A 23,591-nucleotide genomic window follows, 5' to 3' on the forward strand; every position below is an offset into this window, starting at 1 on the left:
ACACCACAAGCTGCCACAGATAAAGACAAACCTACAACCTTGTCACACACCTGTAAGCCTTTTGCTGGGATTTAGAAGCCCCCCTAGCATCTTGCTAGATTTCTAAGCCAATGTTTTATTAAGTGCCATCACATCCCTAAAATACATTGTAAAAAAATAACTTGGTATGATGTAATACACGGGGAGGAGGAATTTACTGGTTAAATGCTCCACTTGATCGCTGTTTTAAACATAAGGTTGATGTTTGTGTTTAAAGCATGATTAATGATGTAGAATGTAAGCGAACTGTACATGCAATCCAAAATAAGAAAAAGTACAAGCTCCTGTAAATGTGGTAGATGGATTTTTATGAAAAGATGTCACTGTTCCTTCAAAACCAGTTTTTAGCTCTAGTTGCCTTTTGAGCACTGAGTGTCTAGGCAATTTTATTTACATCAAGATCACAGTGATTAGTAAAAACTTACTTCCAGCAGTAATCATGTGAAGGCCAAGTAATCTCCACCAATGGTTTTAGAAGGAGAACCTTTCAATCAATCAATCAATCAGGATTTGTAGAGTTCACTTATCACCCATGACGGTATCCAGGTACTGAGATCTGCTGCTCGGGGCATCAGTCGAAGAGCCAGGTCTTAAGTTCCCTTCTGAGTTCCTGGAGGGAGGGAGCTGTCCTGAAGTCGATGTGGAGGCACTTCTAGGATTTTGCAGCTAGGTAGGAGAAGGAAAGACCTCCACTGTTGCTGTGGTGGACAGGGGGGGTATAAGCGAGGGAGAGAGAGAGCGATGCTGAGCGTAATAAAGATCTTGACTTGTGGTGGAAGCACAGGCAGTGTTTGAGGTAAGCTGGTCCTTGGTTGTGAAGGGCTTTATAAGCATGCATCAGCAACCTGAATTGGCATCGTTTGTGTGCGGTGAGTCAGTGGAGATTCCTCAGGTGGAGGGTGATGTGGGTCGGTGTTAGTAGTTCCAGGATGAATCTGGCTGCTGAGTTTTGGCTGGTTCGTCTCTTCGCGAGGTGTGCTGGGAGACCAGCGTACAGATTGTTGCCATAGTCCAGGTGGCTGGTGACGAGAGCTTGTGTGATGGTTCGTCTGGTTGGGATTGGGACCCACTTGAAAATTGTATGGAGCATGCAGAGGGAGAGGAAGCAGGCGGAAGATACAGCATTGATTGGGTTCTTCATGTTGAGTTTGTTGTCCAGGATGATATTGAGGGTTCGGTCTTGGTCCGTGGCAGTGCATGGGGGTCCCAGGTTGGTGGGCTGCCAGGAGTCATCTCACGGTGAGGGTGTTTTCCAGAAGATCAGAACCTCTGTTTTGTCTCTGTTGAGTCTGAGGCAGTTGTTAATTCAGTCAGAGACGCTAGTCATGCAGAGGTGGAAGTTGGCTTTCACAGTGGTGGGGTCTTTGGATAGTGAGAGGATGAGCTGGGTGTCGTCTGCGTAGAAGATGATGTTCAGTCCATAGTTTCTGATGAAACTGGCCAGGGCAATCATAGGTGTTGAAGAAGGTGGGGCTGAGGGATGATCCTTGAGGATGCCGTGGATGATGTGCTTGGGCTTCAAGGTGAAAGGAGGGCTCTCTGAGTTCTGCCGGAGATGAAGGATGCAATCCATTTAATGGTGTTGTCATAGGATGCTAATCTGGTGGAGCCTCTTGGGTTGGGTGTGGTGGGAACCTCTCCTTCTCAGTCAGTAATTTTCAAGGCCTGCCATAATGCCTGGATGAATTTAAGTGTCCTTTCTTTTACTCCAGTATTGGAACTTTCATAGATTCACATGCTTGAATCATTCCCCGTCGTCGAGATGGGAGTCCCGGTATAAATTTTCATAAGTAATGTTAAAACATATTGAAGAGAAAAAGGCCCTAGGCCTCTTCAATTTGATAGTCTATCAGAGTCCTTTTGTGAAAAGGACCAAACTTGATCCTCTACCAATCAGGCGACAGCACCCTTCAGAACCTCCTGAGAGAAGCTCTAGCACCTCAGATTTTCTACCGCACGTCGTGCTAGGGAGTCTCCTCAGAGCTCTGCTCTGTTTTCACACCTTTATTCAGCTCTTTTTCTCTCAGAGAAACTCAATAATTTTGATTTGTCAGCTATTTTTCAACTATGTCTGACAAGGAAAAGAAAAGTCTCTTTAGAGACTGCAAGACTTGTGGGAAGAAAAGACTTCATTCTGAAGACCCCTCATCAAGACTGCATTTACTGCCTCTATCCAGATCATTCAGCCAAAGACTGTAAGATTTGCCGTACTTTTTCTTCAAAAACCTTAAAGGATAGAGAAGGCAGATTACTAATATGGCTGCAGAAACTGAAGCATAGGAAGGATCCAGTTTCTGATTCTGAGAGTGAGGAATCATCCACTTCCAAGAGATCAACTAAAAGAGCAAGATCACGCTCTAGATCTCCCTCACAAACCTCAAGGAAAGCCCTCAAAAAGACTGCTTCAGGGTCTTATAAGGGTCGCAGCCCATCTTCTTCCCCAACTAGACTCTCAAGTAAAGAGGGGAAAAAACGTTCTTCCAGTTCTGAGAGGCACAGGAAATCCTCATCTGTTCCACCATCTGTGCCTTTCAAAAAGCCATCTTCTGTGACTGGAAAAAAGGCCTCGTCGACGGATTCCCCGTCGACGGCACCGTCGGTGGGCGCATTGCCGACGACTCCAACTACCTTAGGTATTCCGTCGTCCACGGCTCCGTCGGCGACATCGTCGATGAGTACACCAGCGTCGACGACCGTCTACACCTCGTCATCGTCGACGGTGCTGACGTCGGTATCAGCTTTACCGTCGACGAGGACTTCGTCGACAGTAGACTCGTCGGCGAAGCATGCGGCTATTAAGATAACAGTGCGTCCAGCATCGACGGCACCGTCTACGACAAAGTCAGTTTACACGTCGTCGACGAGATTGTCGACGACACCGTCGACGAGGGGAAAATATCCAAAAAGAACAGAAACATTAACTCCAACCCACACTTCACCTAGTAAGGTATCCTCCCTGGTACCAGTACATCTTTTGGAGGGAGATGATGATTCAGACGAAGATGGACCTTTTGGTACGGCCCACAGCCCCTCTGAATTGAATGTAAAATATCAGGAAGAGGAGGAATATGAGGAACCGTATGATCCCAGGGCTTCCTTGGAGCATCAGCAGTATCAACAGGGAACGTATATCCCTTCCGACCTGCTTACTGGCCTTAGAGCCATGTTGGTGGATTATAACAGAAGGTTTCCTCCACAAGGAGAACAGCCTCATCCATCGCCCATTTCTGGTCCTTCTACTCCACATCAAAGACCGACGACTTTGCATCTCACAGATGTGGCTACCCCAGACATGACAATTCCCCAGGACACGGACATTTCTGATGGAGATCAAGAAGAAGGAGAGCTCATAGATGCTCACTCAGAGTGGGACGAGTACATTATTCCTGCTCCATCTTCTCCTTCTCATTCGAAGGTGGAGTCCCCACCTGAAGACATTGGAGGTTTTCACAATCTCTTAGAGAGGGCAGCCAAGCGCTTTGCATTACCGCTACCCACGAAGCAAACAGATTGTTTCCTTTATGATTTTAAAGAGCCCTTCCAGAAGTCTGTGCGTTCCATCCCGATGGTGAACTATTTGTGGGAAGAAGGCCTTAAGGTCATGACTAATCCAGCAACAGTCACAGCAGTTTTACCACGTCTGGATAAGAAATACAAAGCTCCTGATGATGCCCCTACATGCTTGACAGGCCATCCTTCTCCAGATTCCGTAGTAGCTCAAGCGGCTCAAAGAAGATCAAAGAATCCTTCTGCTCCAATTTCTGCGCCCCCAGATAAGGAGGGTAGAAGGCTAGACAACATAGGAAAGAGATTTTCTTCTATGGCCAGCTTAGTGCTTAGAGCTGCCAACTCCTTGGCTATTTTGTCTCGATACGACAGACAGCTTTGGGCAGATATTGCACCTTTCATTAGTCAACTGCCGGAAGACGTCAAATCAGAGGAAAATAAGACTGTGCAAGAGGGTCAACGCGCGTCTGCAGAGCTTATAGACTGCGCAATGGACATAGCGACCACTGCTTTCAGACAGCTTGCAGGCGCTGCTGTATTAAGAAGACAGGGCTGGCTCAAAGCCACCTCATTTCGTCCAGAAGTCCAGAATAAGATCCTAGACTTACCCTTTGATGGCCAAGCGTTATTTGGGAAACATGTGGACGAAGCCCTACAGTCAATTAAAACGGACACGGACACTGCAAGGTCACTAGGGACCCTGCAATATCGGAAATCGTCCTTTCGCCCTAGGGGGCGCGGTCAGCCCTCTTACAGAGGAGGGTATCAGCAACAGAGGTACTCTTCCTACCCGTCATCTTCGCAACAATTGCGGCCATACTATTCCCAAAGACAACCGGCTAGACCAGCCTATAATAGACCGGCAGGCCGTGGACGCTCAACCCGCCCTGCTAAGGATGCAGCTCGTAGAACCTGATGTCTTCGAGGGGCCGGCTACGCCCAGTCTTCCTCCCGTCACCCTGGGCGGAAGAATTTCCTTATTTCTCAGTCAATGGCAAACCATTACGTCAGACAAGTGGGTCCTACAATTAGTGGAACGGGGCCATACTTTAGAATTTGTCCAGAAACCTCCCCCCAACCCTCCCCGCAGGACTCCTTCAAGATACCCTCAACAACTCAAAGAAGAGGTCTACAAGCTCCTTCTCAAGGAAGCTATAGAGTAGGTGCCGCGGGATCAAAGAGGAACAGGATTTTATTCCAGGTTCTTCATAATTCGAAAAAAGTGGAAGGATTGGAGACCGATCCTCGATTTAAGGCAACTAAATGTATACCTAAAGAAGCAATCGTTTCGAATGATCAGCCTGCAAGACGTCCTTCTGCGTCTCAATCAAAGAGATTTTATGTCATCGCTAGACCTCAAGGACGCATACTTCCACATACCAATCCACCCTGCCCACAGAAAGTAGCTGAGATTTACCGTAGCCGGGAGCCATTATCAATATCGCGTCCTTCCCTTCGGGCTCAAATCAGCCCCAAGAATATTTACCAAATGCTTAGCACCAGTGGCAGCCTTTCTCAGGAGACGAAAGCACCAGGTCTTTCCATACTTAGACGACTGGTTAATAAAGGCAAAGACTTACACAGGAGCACACAAGTCAACAAGAAAGTGCGTTTCCTTGCTGACCAATCTCGGGTTCACGATCAACTGGCAGAAGTCCAACCCTCTACCAGGCCGCAGTGTTACTTTTCTGGGAGCAAAACTGGACACGGAATCCGGCATCGCATGTCCCACGTTAGAGAGACAACAAAGGTTACTAACCCTAGGGGGTGTCATACAAAGAAGACGAAAGGTTACAGTCCGTCTCTTCAAATCACTATTGGGCATGATGTCTTCATGCATACCTCTGATCCCTCTGTGTCGGCTAAAGATGCGCCCCTTGCAGGAGCAGCTAAACCGTCAATGGCTTCAAGTATCAGGAACTTTCGAAGACCAGATACAAATTACTCCGACAATGATCAAAACTCTCAAGTGGTGGTCTCAAAAGCATCATCTCTCAATCGGTCTCTCGTTTCTTCAACAGCCAGCCCCGTGGACCATAACAACAGATGCCTCACTGGAGGGCTGGGGCGCAGTATTACAGGACCTGAAAATAAGTGGCAGATGGTCAACTCATCTGGCATCAAGACATATCAATTGGCTAGAACTCAGGGCAGTGCACCTTGCTTTACAAGCGTTTCTCCCAAGAATCCATGGATCGCGAGTGGTGATAAGAACGGACAACACCACTACGATGCACTATCTCAACAAACAAGGAGGTACAAGATCTCTCACCCTCTCCAGGGAAGCCCAAGCGATCTGGAACTGGGCCTCGCAGCAAGGCGTCACACTATTGGCGGTGCACTTGCCGGGAATAAACAACAAAGCAGCAGATGCACTCAGCAGACAGAAATCAGAATGCCACGAGTGGGAATTAGACCAGACGGTACTCACCCAGATTTTTTCCCAGTGGGGAACACCAACAGTGGATCTGTTTGCGAAGAAGGACAACGCCAAATGCCAGTTCTTCGCAAGTTGGCATCACCAAAAGGGATCTTGGGGGAATGCGTTTTCGATAGTCTGGTCAGACATCTTTGCTTACGCCTTTCCTCCCATTCCGTTAATCCCAAGGGTCCTCACGAAGATGAAAACAGAACCGTGCACTCTCATACTGATAGCCCCGTATTGGCCGCGCCAACATTGGTTCACGGAGCTCCTCATTCTCTCAGTCAAACCCCATATTCTGCTGGAGCCGTTACCTCATTTACTAACAATGAACAACGGCCAAGTTCGACATCCCGATCCACACTCACTGCGGTTAGCGGCATGGCTCCTCACCACAGAGAATTTGCGCATTTAAATATTCCGCAAGACTGCAGAGATATTTTGTCACATGCCAGAGCGGATAGCACTAACAAGGCGTATCAGTTTAAATGGAGGAGATTCTGTGCCTGGTGTCATCAACGTCAAATTGACCCTTTTCTTTCACTACCAGAAGAGATTTTGCCGTATCTCTTAGAGTTAGCTCGATCTGGCCTAGCACACTCGTCCATTAAAGTTCATATAGCAGCCATAGCTGCATACAGACGTTCAGAGGACACACCTTCGCTCTTCTCTTCTCGGCTGATTAAGAGATTTCTAAAGGGGCTGTTCAGGGTTTACCCTCCTTTCAGACCTCCACCTCCTTCGTGTAACCTGAACATTGTTTTGGCACAACTGATGAAGCATCCTTTTGAACCGATCCTCCGTGCTTCCCTCAAACATTTGTCGTGGAAGGTTGCCTTATTGATAGCCCTTACATCAGCTAGGCGGGTCAGTGAGGTACAAGCGCTCTCCATCCAAGAGCCATTCCTACAGTTTAAACAAGATAGACTACTAATGCGCACTAATCCGCATTTTATTCCAAAGGTCCCATCAGACTTTCACATTAACGAACCTTTGGTCTTCAAGTCTTTTTTCCCTCATCCGTCTACTCCAGCGGAGAGAGCATTACACACTCTAGATGTGAAAAGATGCGTTCAATTTTATTTGGACAGGACAAAAGCTTTTCGACGTTCTAATCAGCTATTTGTGGCGTACAGTGCCCCTAGGAAGGGGTACCCGCTATCCAAGCAGAGTATTTCAAGATGGATCGCCTCTGCTATTCGCTTCTGCCATCAGGCAGCGGGCAAACCTTTGCAGTCGTCTGTGCATGCTCACTCGACGAGAAAAGTCTCATCGTCAGCTGCACTGTTTGCCTGAGTGCCACTACAAGAAATTTGTAGGGCAGCAACATGGAAGAGCTGTCATACCTTTACTAAGCACTATTGCTTGGAGTCCCTCTCGCACGGAGAGGTAGCAGTGGGCCAAGCTGTTCTCAGGAATCTTTTCAGGTGAAGGTGAGCCATTTCTCCTCCATCCCTCCATCCTAGAAAAGGTATGCACATCAAAAAAAAAAAAAAAAATGTATCTAAAGATAATTGATCACTATCATAATCCCATAGTAAGCGGGTTATCAGATATTGATCAGCTTACATTACTGTCTTATGTTTTAATACTGGTTTGTTATTTAAATTTCAGCATGTATCTTCACAGGAATACCCTATTTATATTAGAGATAAAGATATACTGTTATTTATGTATATATACATGTGTATAGATGGATGTGTATATATGTATATCTATATATAGATTTATGTGTAGAGACATATGTCAGTACACTCATATACTTCATCACTTTATACATGATGATAAGATTTTGTGGTCTAAGATAACCTGTTTATTAAGAGGGGTTGTCATTTTACAATGTGCATACTTATTGCTTTCTACTCTGATTCAAGCATGTGAATCTATGAAAGTTCCAATACTGGAGTAAGAAAATAAGTTACTTACCTGTAACTGTAGTTCTCCAGTATTGGAATCTTTCATAGATTCACATGCGACCCACCCACCTCCCCGGAGAAGCTCACTTCACCTCTTTCTTTCTAGTAGTACATATACTCATTGTAATATACGCACTTGTGCGTGGAAAATCTGAGGTGCTAGAGCTTCTCTCAGGAGGTTCTGAAGGGTGCTGTCGCCTGATTGGTAGAGGATCAAGTTTGGTCCTTTTCACAAAAGGACTCTGATAGACTATCAAATTGAAGAGGCCTAGGGCCTTTTTCTCTTCAATATGTTTTAACATTACTTATGAAAATTTATACCGGGACTCCCATCTCGACGACGGGGGATGATTCAAGCATGTGAATCTATGAAAGTTCCAATACTGGAGTAAAAGAAAGGACACTTAAATTCATCCAGGCATTATGGCAGGCCTTGAAAATTACTGACTGAGAAGGAGAGGTTCCCACCACACCCAACCCAAGAGGCTCCACCAGATTAGCATCCTATGACAACACCATTAAATGGATTGCATCCTTCATCTCCGGCAGAACTCAGAGAGCCCTCCTTTCACCTTGAAGCCCAAGCACATCATCCACGGCATCCTCAAGGATCATCCCTCAGCCCCACTTTCTTCAACACCTATGATTGCCCTGGCCTATGAAAGATTCCAATACTGGAGAACTACAGTTACAGGTAAGTAACTTATTTTCTTACTTATAGTTATAACACCAGAATGCTGGCGATGTCTCTTTCGATTTTGTTCATATTCAACTTCAGATGGGAAAGGTTCCTGCTTTGGATGAGATTTGTAAATAGCCACTATGCATTTTTGTATTATTTTCTGCAGATGTATATTGGGTGCTGGTGTAAATTAAGAATTTGTCACTCCGTACAATCATGGTATTCCCTTCTTTCTTCGTAGCTAGAATTTCAATTATCCATTTGGCTTCCCTTTTTCATGATTGGGTGTCTCCAACACACCCTTATGAAATATGTATACTTCATTGTCACCAAAGACCCCTCCCCCCCCACCCCCACCCCTCCCCCCCCCAACAATCTCATATCCATTAGTTGTTGTTTTTTTCCTTCCTGATGGCGGACAAATTGCTCCTGGATCTTAGTTCCTGGTTGTGTTGGGGGGGGGGAGGGAGCAGCCAGAGGGTTTGCCAATTCCAAGACCCTATCCAAATGAGTTGGTTAGATGCTCACTTCCCGGCTGCCTTGTTAATTTGTATGTAACATCATGAGTAACTGCACACACACTTTGGATGGACCTGAGATACACTTGTCTGTGCCCCAGCAAGGAGACAGATACAACATGTATGATTTTTTTCGTAGGTGAATCCCTCTTTTTTCTGTGATGTGAAGTTTTTGACTTTGTGGGAACAGCAAAAGTCCCACCACCCAGTGTTCGCACACTTCTGCTGATATAAAAACAGCATCTCACATGTGGGTGTGCCTGTCATATTATACAGCAAAAGGCCAAAACAGATCTTGTGAAATGAACGTGATCTTTACGTAGTCAGAGTTTTGGCCGTTTAATGTCTCGTGCAGTAGATCCACCCACGTGTGTAGAAGTGTGGGAATGTGGGATGGTGAAACTTTTGCATTTTGTTGTAGAAAAGTGCCACTGTTGGCATAGTTATTCCCCCCCCCCCCACCCCCACTTGTTTCCTAGTGTAGATGTCAACTTTGATTGAAAGTCCTGCTAACCAGGCCCCAGCACCAGTATTCTTTCCCAAAATCTGTACCTTTGTTACCATGATTGGCACCCACCTGGCATACAGTTAATGCATTTGACTTAGGCTAGATACGTTTCATCGCCTAGTCTCATTTCCAACTATGAATGACTGTTCCATCTTGTTAAAACCATGCCCCTGTGACGCAAAAACACTGCAATCGACAATTCATGTGGTCTTATTTTGTAATTTCTACGCCTACCAGAGGAAACGCCTAGTTGTTCCACTTTTAAGGAAAATTAACCTCCCCCAATGTCGCACAGCCTACGCCTGTCTCCAGTCACTCTCTTCCTTAGAAACGTGTGGAATTTTAGCAAATTTTTTATGTTTGGTATTAAAGACAAGGAAATCCATGGGGGAGGTGTTCAAAATATAATCTACCGTGATAGGTTTCTTCCATTGTTGTGTTTTTTCTTTTTATTTCCTTCTTTTATTACATTTTTACTACATTTTTAATGTTTTATCTATTCTGTCTTTTATTTTTTATTGAAACACATGTATTATAACCAGAGATCTTTTTATGACTGTTATGTCTTTTATGACTTGGTGAAAGTCGAATAAAGATTTGTACTACTACTAATGCATTTGTAAAAGGTACCCATTGTACCAAAGGCCCTGTGACCAGGGAAGGTCCCCCAAGGACTGCAGCATATATTATGCCACCCTAGGGGACGCCTCACCAAGCCCATGTACACTGCCTTTGCCGCTTGTGTGTGCTGGTGGGGAGAAAAAGGCAAAGTCGACTTGGCACTCCTCCCAGGGTGCCATGCCCACAAACCACTGCCTGTGGCATAGGTAAGACACCCCTCTAGCAGGCCTTGCAGCCCTAAGACAGGGTGCACTATACCACAGGTGAGGGCATAGCTGCATGAGCAATATGTCCTTAAAGTGTCTAGGTCCATTCTTAGTCATTCTTAGTCATTGTAAATGCAGTGTAACCATTAATTATATGGTCTGGGAGTTTGACATTACGAACTCCACAGCTCCATAGTGGCTTCACTGAATACTGGGAAGTTTGATAATCAAACTTCTCAGCACAATAAACCCACACTGATGCCAGTATGGGATTTATTGAAAAATTCAACGAGAGGGCATATTAGAGAATGCCCCCTGTATGTTAGCCAAACTGCTAGTGCAGGCATGACCGGTCTGTGCTAGCCTGCCACTTTCATACAAGTTCCTGACCACATGGGGTGACAGCCTATGTGCTCTCGGTGGTCAGGAACAAAGGCTGTCCTTGGTGGAGGTGTTTCACGCCTCCCCCCGGCAGGAACTGTAACACCTGGTGGTGAGCCTCAAGGTTCAAGCCTCAGGTTACAGTGCCCCAGGGCACTCCAACTAGTAGAGTTGTCCGCCCCTCCCGGACAAAGCCCCACTATTGGCGGCAAGGCCGTTGGGAAAATTTAGGGAAAACACGGACCACCCATGAGTTGTCCAGAACTGAGGTGACCCCCTCTCTCTCTCTCTCTGCAGAATCCTCCATCTTGGTTTGGAGGGCAGGAACCAATAGGGTTAGGTTTGTGTCCCCCTTCCCAAAGGGAGTGGGCACAGGAAGGGTGTAGCCACACTCAGGGACAGTAGCCATTGGCTACTGCCCTCAGACCCCTGTAACGCCCCTAAATCTTGTATTTAAGGGCTTCCCTGAACCCAGCTCACCAGATTCCTGGCAACCTGACAAGAAGGACTGCATAGCTGAAACCCCCTGCAGAGAAGAAGGAGGACTACAACTGATTTGGCCACAGGCCTACCGGCCTGTCTCTTGCGTCAAAGAACCTGCATGAGCACAGCGACGTATACAGCGGGACCAGCGACCTCTGCCAAGCTCCAGAGGACTGCCCTGCACCCAAAAAGGACCAAGAACTCCTGGACAGCGGCCCTGTCCAAAGAAGAAACAACATCTAAGGACTCCAACCCCACTCCGAATGTGTGAGTCCTGACCACTCTGCACCCGACGCCCATGGCCCGTATCCAGGTGGCCCAACCAGCTAGAGAGGATCCCCAGGCGATTCTGAGCAAGTGCCCACCCTGGGTTGACCTCTCCACCCCTCCACGATGACAACGGCAGAGGCAATCCCGAGGACCCCCCTGACCGCGAAAGCTCCGGCCGAAGATATCCAACGCCTAAAGACACACTGCACCCGCAGCCCCCAGGCCTTGGGAGAACCCGACCTCCGGTGCATCAATGCTCAGCAGGTGCTCCTCCACCCTGTCCAGCATGTGGTTTGCATGAGACGACCACCTGGACCTCGCCTGCAACCTCTGAGTGACCCCCGGGGTCCCCTCATCGAGAATCATTGGAGACCCGACATCTTGTTTGCACCCTGCAACTGGCCGCCCCAACACCACTGAGGGTATATGTTTGGTGCCTTCTTTTGCACACACCCCCACCCCGTGCTCCTCTAAACCCCCCAGGTCTACACTCCGAAGATGTGGGTACTTACCTACCTACAGATCTGAATCCGAGTGTCCCCAGTCTCCATAGGAGCTCATGTTAATTTTGCCTACACTTTGACCTCTGCACCCGGCCGGCCCTGTGTTGCTGGTGGTGGGTGTTTGGGGTTAACTTGAATCCCAATCTGCGGACTTCCTAACTCCAGTAGACTGGAACTTTAAGTGTTGTACTAGTGTCAACTTTTAAAACAGTTAATTGCCAATGTTTCAAAAACTGTTTAACTTATCAAGTTCAAACAAAGTGCTATCGATACATGTGTGAAATACGAAACTATTGAAGTACTTATCTGCAACTTGAATCTTGTGGTTCTAAAAATAAATTAAGAAAAGTTATTTTTGCTATATAAAAACCATTGGTCTGGAGTTAAGTCATTGAGTGTGTGCTTCTTCTATTGTCTGTGTGTGTACAACAAATGCTTTGCACTACGCTCTGATAAGCCTAACTGCGCAACTGCGCGACCACGCTACCACAAAAGAGAGCATTAGTATTATCTACTTTAGTCTCTGTTAAGCCTGTGGGGAACCCCTGGACTCTGTGCACACTTTATCTCATTTTGATATAGTGTATACAGAGCCAGCTTTCTACATGTGTCTTATCAAAACTTTGGCATTTGCAGGGAATTCTAGGTAATCTACCTTGTTGGGATTCATACCACACCACCCTGGTTCCTCCTGGATTTGGAGGCTTCCTGGGCCCTAATACTACAGATACACCCTAGGCAGATAACCCTTATGGAAGTTCCCCATCAGAAATATTTCCTCGTATATAATGTTACTCTACTCAAACCCAATGAAAATCCACGTCTGGTACCCTCATACCGAGGAAAACTTGTGTAAACACAGACTTGGCTCAAACCTTGGTAGGTATATGTTCAAAGGTGGGTAATTAGCATGGTTTGGGAGACAAAATGTTGAAATCAGCAAAAACTGAATGTTCGGTGTTATTCCGGCCAGCCAAACCCAAAGAGTGTTAGGAGGTTTGGTACCCAGTGAAATAAGCTTTAGGATTGTAGATGTTAAAAATATATAGTTGTGATATCTTTAGATATCTTTCCATAGAAACTAGGGGGTGATACTCCAACCACAAGCCTGGTACACTAAAACAGCATTTTGCGTTCAGTTACTTTCAAATGTTCCCAGATGCTCTATGCCCGGTTTATTGCCTGTGGACGCCCTGAAGCCATCTGAAACCCATTCTTGTCTGGTACAACCATGCTTAGGAGAACAAGAAGTGGTGACACTCTTTTGAGGGATATACTCCTGCGTGAGGGAGACTGGAATAAGATACCATGTTTGGGAACAAAAAGGTAAAAATCAGACACACGTTCACCTCAATTTCCTAGTCAGCCAAGGGTGCGAGAGACATTGTGCCCAGCAGAATCCTTAGGAAGCATAGATTAAAAAAATATATGGTTATAGCAAGTTTCCATAGAGCCCAGAGGTGATAACTTTGACCAAAAAACAGGGACTCTAAACCGCCATTTCCCTTTTCTTTGGTATTGGGGTTTCTTAAATGAAATCTCTGTTTATCACCAGGGAACACTGCAAACCCACAGAAAACCTGTATATGTCTGGTACTCTTGCACACAAGAACTCAGATTGGTATTGAGGGAAGGGGGAGATGGGCAAGTCTATTTCTATACAAGGGAGACTGAAGGGAATTACTGTATCTGTATTCTACCGCCCAGACAGTCTGCGCAAATGAGGTCTGGCTTCTGCTAATAGACTCCTCAGGTCACACATAATTATTAAATATATAGATTTTTTTATTTTTTTTGCTTTCCATATAGGTCTGATTTTTAGATCTCTGATGAAATGAATAGTGTACCAATAAACAGTGATTCTGTCATCATCTATTGATCTGTGCTAATATTGCACAACTGATGGTGCAGACTATAGTCCCTAGGAAAACTCACTCATATTTGATATTGCCAGACATCTAGGCAGCATGGGTTAGCATTCCAGGTTTCTGTTTTTGTCCATTTGCGAAAAGCAGCAAAACATTGAGCAAATTAGATGTAAGTGTTAAAACAAGCAAATCGCATTTTAACCCACAGTGATTGGTTAAAATTATCCACCAAAATACCACTGCATCGCAGGTGTGCTGCTTCGGCCTCTGTGGGGCTTTTGGGAGACCTCCTTACCTGGGGACATGAGACTTTCATAAATCTGATATTTAGACGCTATCTGTCTCTTATTTTTAGGATCGTCAGTCATTTGGAACTTACAGTAAGCATGTAAACTAAAAGTTAAGCAAATAATAATAATTGTAAACAGGACTGCATTGTATAGTCATTATCATAGTTTTTGTGAATATAAAGTAACTGCATGGGCTATTTTTTTTTTTCTTATTATTATGGCTTGCTCATTCATACAGGGTTTACTACTGTATCATCATATGAAGCAGAACTCGTACAAAGAGCCCACGCAAATGTCAGTACAGGCCAGCAAGGATCGTCTGGACCACTTTGAAAGTTGCTTCTCCATCTTCAAACTTGATACTCCTAATGAACAAATGGAGAGCTCCAGCACAGCAGCAGAAAATATTCGGAATTGGAAGGCTCTGCGTGTAGACTTGGTGGTTACCCCATTTTCACAGTACCCATTTGCTCTGCTTGGGTGGACTGGATCAAAGGTGAGTGTACTGTTGAGATGGAATTGGTACCCTCATGTAGATCTATGCTAGAGGAAAGCTAATGCAGATCACAGCCTGTGGTAAGTACAGATAGAGCTGGTTGTATGAGTGGAAGAACTTTGTTCATGGAGAACTTCACACAGGACAGGTAGCTACTGGCCAGCTCAGATCCCAGACGAAACTGACTGAGTTCAGCTGGAATCTTAGCCTGCCATTCACAGCCAGCACGGGCCTTAAATTTTAATACATACAATGCTTTTGAACATCAGTAGAAAATCTACATGCCGTGGTGTGACTCATAAGCATACAGGCGTGTGAGTCACACCGCTGTATACTACATCACCTTCCCTCTTAACAAAACAACAGAAGAAAATAATTAAATAAAACATTTTCTGCCAAAGACATGTCAAAAACAGAGTAATGCTATAATCTTAAAAACTTTAAGAAGAATGGAAGTACATCACATAGTCATTGAATTTAGCAGGTGTCTTTACCTCACGAGACCTAGTGCATGCCGCTTTGGGTAGGTAACCACTGAAGGTGTGGCTGCTTTCAGCTGCTCTGGTGACCAAACCATGACCCTGGGCAGCAAGCTCGTTATCTACAGCAAGTTGTATCTATTGGGTCCAATCCAAATCCAGGCCAGAACCTTTCTTCTCATTAATGATATTGGCCTGCAGGTGAGATAGCCTCACTAGTTTCCTTACATTCCAACAGTCTTCTAATAAAACTAAACCTTTCCTGACCCTGGCCACTTTAGTTGGGGAAGACAAAACTGACTCCCCTTTCCTCGCCATGATGTTTTTTTAAATCAGCACATTATCTCCAACCTTGGGTTAAGTGTCAGGGATGTGAGTGCTCCCAACCTGTACTATTTAGGCCAGTTTCACCTCAGCCCTTGGGATAACCTTCTCCTTAACCGTCAAACTAACAATCAATATCCTTAATGGCCAGTTCATCTTTCATCCAGGTTAAGAACAAAACAGAATGAACTTTCTTCCCTTTCAACATTGGGATTGGAGTAACTCATGTGGTGCAATGTTGTGTAGTGTTGTACTCCCGGACTTTCTGCTTGAGAAACTTCCATGTCCTGTCCAGTCCAGTCGCAATGCCGTTTGCACACTTTCCTTTTTCTCTCTCTCCACCAAACCATTGGATAATGGTAAGTAGAGGGCAACCCGTAAGTGCTTTATATTGTATTTGGCCAAAAATTGGAGCATTTGCTCTGATAAAAAAATGTGACCCATTGTCAGTTGCTAAAGATCTGGGAGACCCTTCTATCGAGAATACCTGCTCCAAGAATTCAATAGCCGTGTCAGTAGTGGAAGAGTTCACAAAAGAAAAATATAACCCCTTTGAAAATTATTCAACCAAAAGAATGGCATACCTCATTTCCCCTGGCATGCTAACATAAGGTCCTGGAAAGTCAAGACTTCATTTGTCCCACGGTGAGTTAGGAAATGGAACCAAATGCAAAGGTGCTTTGTTTAATTTCCAATATTTGTCTGAAAATAGGCACTCAGGACACTTGTCCACTGTCAACCTCACCTGGCCATCTAAGGCAGGCCACCAGTAGTGTTCCTTGATGCGCATCCACGTCTTAGTGATGCCAAGATGCCCCTGATGTGCTTTGAAAATTATGAAAGAGTGCATTTTGGAGGGGGGAATATGTAAATCACCTCTCAAAATCAGCTCATTGACCAGTGAGAGCTCGCTGGCTATCTGTGCATATGTTTTTAAATCCGCCTGTAAACATCTAACAACAGGCCAACCTTTAACAATGTATGTGCCAATTTATTTCAGTACATCATCTTCCTGGCATGCTTTTAACCACTCGTTAGCAGTGAATAAGGAATCAACATCTTGCAAAGCATGAGTAGCATTAATGGAAGCAACACCGTCTATATCATCACTGTCATTTTCCTGATCAAACTCTGGCAATGGCATCCAGGAAAGACAGTGTGCTCTGAAACTTTTTCCCACCAGAGTCACGGCTAATAGTGATTGTGTACTTGTGTAGTTTCAACACAAGTCTGGGTAATCTAACTGACACGTTGTTGTGAATGCCCCTTGTAAGGATAAAATCTAAAGGTTTATGATCCGTATGAAGTTCAAGCCACCTGCCCCTGACGTACATCTTGAATCTTGAATTTTCAAACTGTCCAGATGCATGCCATTGCCTCTCGTTCTATAGTACTGTACTGTTTATCAAAGTTTCAGAGTGACCTTAAGGCAAACGTGATGGTTTGTTCTCTACCTCCCACCTTTTGGCTCAAAACATCACCTAGCCCTTGACAACCGGGGTCCACTGTTATTATTGAGGTGCAGGCTTCTCTGAATGCAGAGAGTGCTGGTACTTTCACAATTAAATCTTTCACGTTTTCAAAAGCAGTTTGTACTTCTTGGACCAAATACATTTCTGACCTTTCCTAAAAAAAGATCTGAGAGGTTCCACCCGTAGAGCATACCATGAAAGAAACCTTGCGTAATATTCGGCAAGACCTAAGAAGGAGTGAAGCGCATCACGGTCTGTAGGTGCGCTTGCCTCCTTGATAGGGTTCATCAAAGAAAATTGGAGTAGGCTACCAGATTCTGATATGGTGTGCCCCAAAGATTTAAACTCTTTGGTGGCAAATTTACATTTTTCCTTCCTGTCATGCCCCTGTGCATTAGGATGGACAAAAACCTTGTCGAGAATAATGATATGGTCTTCTAGAGAATCTGCAAAGATTAGTATGTCATCCTGGTAGGCTTGTACCCCTTTTCTATCAGCAAACAAAAAGCTTTTGAAAGGAACTGGCAGCTGATGCCAACCCAAAAGGCAGTTCGTTTGTAGGCACCAAAGGGCGTGGCAGAAGCCAACAGTTCCTGAGAGGCCTCATCTAAAGCAATCTGATGGTAGGCCGACCTCAAATCAATGATTGAGAACAACTTGTCACTGCCCAAGTTAGCCAGCATTTCCTGTATTCTAGGTAGGGGATGGCAGTATACTAAAATGTTAGCGTTCAAGGTTCTCAAGTCAACACAGAACCTGAGCTCCCCTGATTTTTTTCAGTGCAACTACAATCGAAGCCATCCACTGAGATGACTCTACAGGTTCTGTGTTGCCTTGGGTGCATGGAACCTTTAGCATCTGTCTAAACTCTTGACTGACAGACAAAGGAATCAGTCGCACCTTGTGAATGAATGGTTTGGATTAGGTTTGAGACTGATGTGGTGAACAAAACCCTTGACAGTCCCAACCTGTTCACTGAAGAGCTCCTTGTACATATCCACAAGTGCCTCAAGCGGTTTCTCTAGACTACACATCGATTTCTGAGGCATGTCACCAACCATTACTGGACCTTGTGAACCAGGTATAGACTCATTTTGGCTAGGTCCTGCCAGCCAATGAAGTTCTTTCCTTTGATGGCAATGTACACTTCGGTAATTGTTTCCCTACCCAGACATTGTATTTTTGCTGTAAAGAAACCTATCATGTCAATAGGTTTCTCGTCCAATGCTTTAGGACTACTATCAGGTGTAGAAAGAACTTTTTCTGGACAAAGGTGAGGATAGTAATTGCCAAACCAGAGTCCGCCATGCCCTGTAAAGAAAAGTCATCAATTAAAGCATCACAAGTAGGACCTTAACAGATGTGCACACCATATTACAATCAACGATCAAAACTACACTGCTAATGGAATCTGTGAATGAGTCAACACCCATATCAATTTTACAGATGTGCACAGGTGTTTTGTTACTCCTGCATTCAACTTGGAAGTGCCCCAATTTTTTGCAAGACATGCAACGTTTGTGCACTGTGGGACAACCAGTAAAGTTGCTGACATGGTTCTTGGATCCTCCTCAGTAACAGTATGTTGAAGTCTTCTTTGTATATCCTCTGTGTGCAAAAGGATTTCCTTTACTGAGAACTGTGCAAAGTGTTTAACGTCAAATTGACTGCTGACGCAGGAGTTCAAACTTCTGAGGATATTAAAGATCTTTCTATTCTCTTGGCCAGGTTTAAAACTTTTTGTTGAGGGTGGGGTTGCGACAACTGAGTAGGCGCTTCTGAATCTTCCCAGAAGCAAAATTAAAGATGAACTGGTCACGAATATGTGTGTCCACGTTGGGACCAAACTTGCATGTGGTCACCAAAATCCTTAGTGCAGCTACATACTCCTCTACTTTTCTTCAAGAAAGTGTTCACGTTTGACAAAATTATGTCTTTCCAAAATGATTCTGGGTTCCTCAGCAAATTGTTTACACAACCTTTCAATGGTTTCTAAGTATACATTCCATGGATTATCTCCAGATTGGCCATGTTGCTTCACTACCAGTGGCAAATTGTAAAAAAATGGCTGATCTGTCAGCTCCAAGTTGCCATACAAAAGTGGTAATTTACATTCAGGATGGTAATTACGTTCATCAATTGCCACTAGGTGATTTTCAAACAAATGAAACCAACGTGCCCAATTTATGGTAAGTTTGTCCGGTTGAGACAAAAAAGGAGGAGGTGGAGTAATTTGTTGTGGTGTGGCCCTACTGAAGTAAAAGGCAGAAAAGATATTTTACATAAGACTGTGACAATTCAAACTAGGAACACTGTGAGCAAGAAACTTCCATGTAAAACTGTGATGATAGAATTAAAAATCGTAGCTAATAATACTATCTGTAGCTACGAAAATACCTGTGAAATAATAGTAACCACAAAGATCATGTTGTTCAAATACGCTTGTTTGGTTTAATACATGTCGCCCCCGCCATCCGTCCACCGATCCAACTGTCACTCGAATCAAGGTGATCGCGTGCGGTGATCGCGTGCCCTATACATCAGACATCTCCTTTTTATACAATGAACAAAATTGATACAGAATTAATGTACCTACATAACCGTGAGATCAATCAAATGAGTAAATACAGAAAACTATGTACATCCCAAACATGTGATCATAAACACCACCTTTGTCAAATAAGAACATAGGGGGTTATTACAACTTTGGAGGAGGTGTTAATCCGTCCCAAAAGTGATGGAAAGTGACGGATATACCACCAGCCGTATTACGAGTCTATTATATCCTATCCTAATACGGCTGGTGGTATATCCGTCACTTTTGGGACAGATTAACACCTCCTCCAAAGTTGTAATAACCCCCATAGTCTTTAAAATGTCCAGGACTTATTTTCTTTCTACTACTTCTCCTTATGCCATCAAACTCATCAGTGTCATGTCGATCATAATTTCGTGTTTTTGACCAAACATTTTCTTTGATACCTCAGAACTTTTCAGTGCTTACATTTATTTCCACTGCCTCTCTCAGCCGAACCACTCTGTTCATGTTCCAAATCTTGCCATCTGAAGTCTTGACAGCATTCCTGAATAGTTTAATCACATGAAGAGGTCTAGTGAATTTTGACCCATCTAAACATCCAGCAGGTGCCTTCACCTTCACTATATCACCCACAGCTATATTAATTTTACATACTTTTTTTCTTGTATCAAATTCTTGTTTTCTTTTATGTATAAGCCTTTCTTCTCTATCCCTCCACTCCGTGTGGACTAAATTATATCCATTTTTTATCCATTCCATCCATCCAGGAGACAAATTGGTATTGGGTATCCTTTTCCTGAAAAGTTCAAAAGGAGATTTACCAGTTGTTGAATGTGGAGAGAACCGATAAGCTGTGATCCTTTTCAAAAGTTCTGCTCGCCAATTCAAAGCGTTCACCTTAGCAAGTTGAATGCTTTCTTTTATGTACTTGTTGAATCTTTCAACTGCACCATTAGTTTCTGGATGATATACCGCCGACCTTTTATGAGATATGCCACAACTACTCATAAATCTCTCAAAGCTTGTTGAACAAAATTATGGACCATTATCCGACGACAATGACTTTGGAAAACCTTCTTTCCTAAAAATGTCTTCTAAGAAAGCCATTACACTAGAAGAGGAAACCTCATGCACATTTTTGACTTCCACCCACCTGGAATACAAATCTATTAACACAATCAGATATAGGGTAGAATTTTCACCTGGTAAAGGACCAACAATATCTATTGCTACTTCATCCCAGGGTTTGCATGGTAAATTCCTACAATGCATAGGTGCATTTCGAGTTTTTAGAATCTTGTCACTACGTGCACATTGTATACACTCTCCGACCACACGCTCCACTTCTACATCCATACCTGGCCACCAAAAATTTGCTCTTAGATTTTCTTTTGTTTTAACTATCCCAAGATGACCTTCATGAACTTGATTCATTATCCTACATCTCAACACTTTTGGTGGAATCAATCTTGTTCCCCTCAATAATATACATCTATCCACCGCCAAATCATCTTTCATCAATTTCCAAACTTTTCCTAGAACTTCAAATTTACCCGTTTCTAAAGCTTCACACACCCCACTCAACTCTACATCTTCTTTCAACGCCTCTCTCCATTCTTGTTCGGTTATTACTCCACATGTAACTTCAGACACATCACAACAAACTTCACACACAATTTCCTCCTGAAAATGTATATCTTTTTGTTCCTCTTCCTTCCTGTTTTCTTCCACTAATCTTGAAAGGCAATCCGCAGTAACGTTCAATCCGCCTGGTAAATACTCTACCTTAAATTTAAAATCCTGTAGCCCAATAATCCACCTTCTTATTCTTGTAGAAATGCAATTAAGACCTTTACTGCCAAACACTTCTACTAAAGATTTATGATCAGACAAAACCACAAACTCAGTCCCCCACACAAAATGTCGAAATTTATTCAGTGCCCAATATATAGCCAGCGACTCTCTTTCAATTACAGAGTAATTCTTCTCAGTTTCATTCAAAGATTTGGACGCACAAGCAATCATCCTCCTCTCACCTCCATCATCTTGCATCAGAACCGCACCTAAACCTTTTGCACTGGCATCTGTGACAATGGCAGTTGACCTACCCGGTTTAAACGCTTGTAAACAGGGAGCATTTTCTAGTTCTTCTTTCATTTTTACAAACTCTTCTTCACACATGTAATCCCACTTAAACTCTTTTCCTTTCTTTAGTAAATCTCGCATTTTCACGGTTTTCTCCGACAAGTTCCTAATGTACCTCCCATAATATTCTACCATTCCTAAAAACGAACTTACTTCTTCCTTAGTTTGAGGAGAGACTAAATATTTAATTGTCAAAACCAAATCTGGTTTGGGTCTTATTCCATACCCTGTAATCAAATGTCCTAGATACTCAACTTCTGTCAAACCAAAACGACATTTCTTTTTTTTAAGGTAAGACCAGCACTACTTAGACATCTCAAAACCAACCTTACTCGTTCCCAATGTTCTACCGCTGTGTCAGCGTAAATTAACACATCATCTTGGTAGCATTTCACACCATTAACTTCTTTCAAAATCTTATACATGATACGTTGAAACACAGAGGCCGCAGACACAAGTCCAAAAGGCATTCTCTTGAATTTAAACGCACCAAAAGGTGTTATGAATGCAGTCAATTCTTGTGAACACTCTTCTAACTCTACCTGATGATACGCCGATTTCAGATCTAAAGTAGAGAAGTACTTTGCTCTGCCAACCATAGATACTATCTCTTCGATATTTGGGAGGGGAAATTTATCCACCACTACCTCCCTATTTAAAGCCCTAAGGTCCACACAAAGCCTGATATCTCCATCCCCCTTCTTTGCCACAACTATGGGGGACAACCATTCAGTTGCCTCCACTTCCTCAATTATGCCCATGACCTGTAACCTTTTAAGTTCATTTTCTACAGGTTCTTGTAAAGCCAAAGGTATTCTTCTCATTTTCGCTACAACCGGAATGGCACCTTTCTTCAACCTAATTCTATTTTTATAGCCTTTTAGACATCCCAAATTGTCTGAAAATACTTTAGGAAATTCATGAATTAACTCACTGTCTATGCCATCCACACTCTGAATTTGTACTTGCGGTTGTGCATTAGGATTCAAAATGACACCTAAAAGCTTTTGATGTGTCCAACTTAAAAGATTGTCACCTTGTTTGGACACATAAACTTTCCCTAACAGATGTCTACCTTTTAACTCAAGATGACCTTCAAAATACCCCAACATTTTTATAGGCTGTCCACCATAACCTCCAGGGGATACATCCATTCTCTTTACCTTCCTAACCTTCTGAGTTAAACTGTCAAAGCTTGTTTTTGAAATTATCGTCAATTGTGAACACAAATCAAATCGCATTAGCAGATCCACTCCATCTACTCTCACCACTTCACTTGGATGATCTCCACACTTAGCCTGAGCATCAACTTGGAACACTACTTCCTGAGATACTTCCTTGATCTCTTTCATCATATTATCACCTTTTTTTTTTTTTTACTACGGCAACATTTGTAGAAGTGACCTCTTTTCCCACACCCATTACACACTACATTCAATGCTGGGCAATTGCTTGCATTAGCTTTATGGCCACTTCTACCACAACGATAGCATTCCCCTTTGAATTTTACTATATCTTCTTTTTTCCTCTCTCCTCCACTTTCTTTGCTCTTCACTTCGCATATTATCTCCTCCACCTTTGTACATTCTCCACTCATTATTTTATTTCCACTTAATTCCTTAACACACCTCAGCATGTGTTCTACTCTTTTTGCCACAAGAATCACTTCTTCCAAAGGTGGTTCATCTTTCAACCACAGCTCTTCCCTAATTTTATCACTACTGCACTTTAATACGAACTGATCTCTAATTCTCTCATCCACCAATGCTCCAAATTTACATGACGCCGCCAGTTTTCTCAAACTAGTTATATATTCCTCCACGGACTCCTCTTTTCCTTGTTCCCTTTTTCCAAAATAATATCGTTCCATTATTGTACTCACCCTTGGTAAGTAATGTTTGTCTAACTTCATAATACACGCT

At 43.7% G+C, this 23,591-nt stretch overlaps 1 protein-coding gene across 10 annotated transcripts in view; it reads left to right on the top strand.

Moving 5' to 3' along the window:
• Positions 1–23,591, top strand: part of POLM (DNA polymerase mu) — a 269,353-nt gene that overhangs the window by 219,885 nt on the left and 25,877 nt on the right. For all 10 annotated transcript variants that reach the window (XM_069214376.1, XM_069214374.1, XM_069214384.1 and 7 more), the window contains one exon: positions 14,453–14,710. In XM_069214376.1, the coding sequence (XP_069070477.1) occupies positions 14,453–14,710 (258 nt within the window). The remainder of the gene's footprint in view (positions 1–14,452; positions 14,711–23,591) is intronic.

The sequence above is a fragment of the Pleurodeles waltl genome, chromosome 11 (assembly GCF_031143425.1).
Source record: "Pleurodeles waltl isolate 20211129_DDA chromosome 11, aPleWal1.hap1.20221129, whole genome shotgun sequence".
In the NCBI taxonomy this organism is placed as follows: Eukaryota; Metazoa; Chordata; class Amphibia; order Caudata; family Salamandridae; genus Pleurodeles; species Pleurodeles waltl.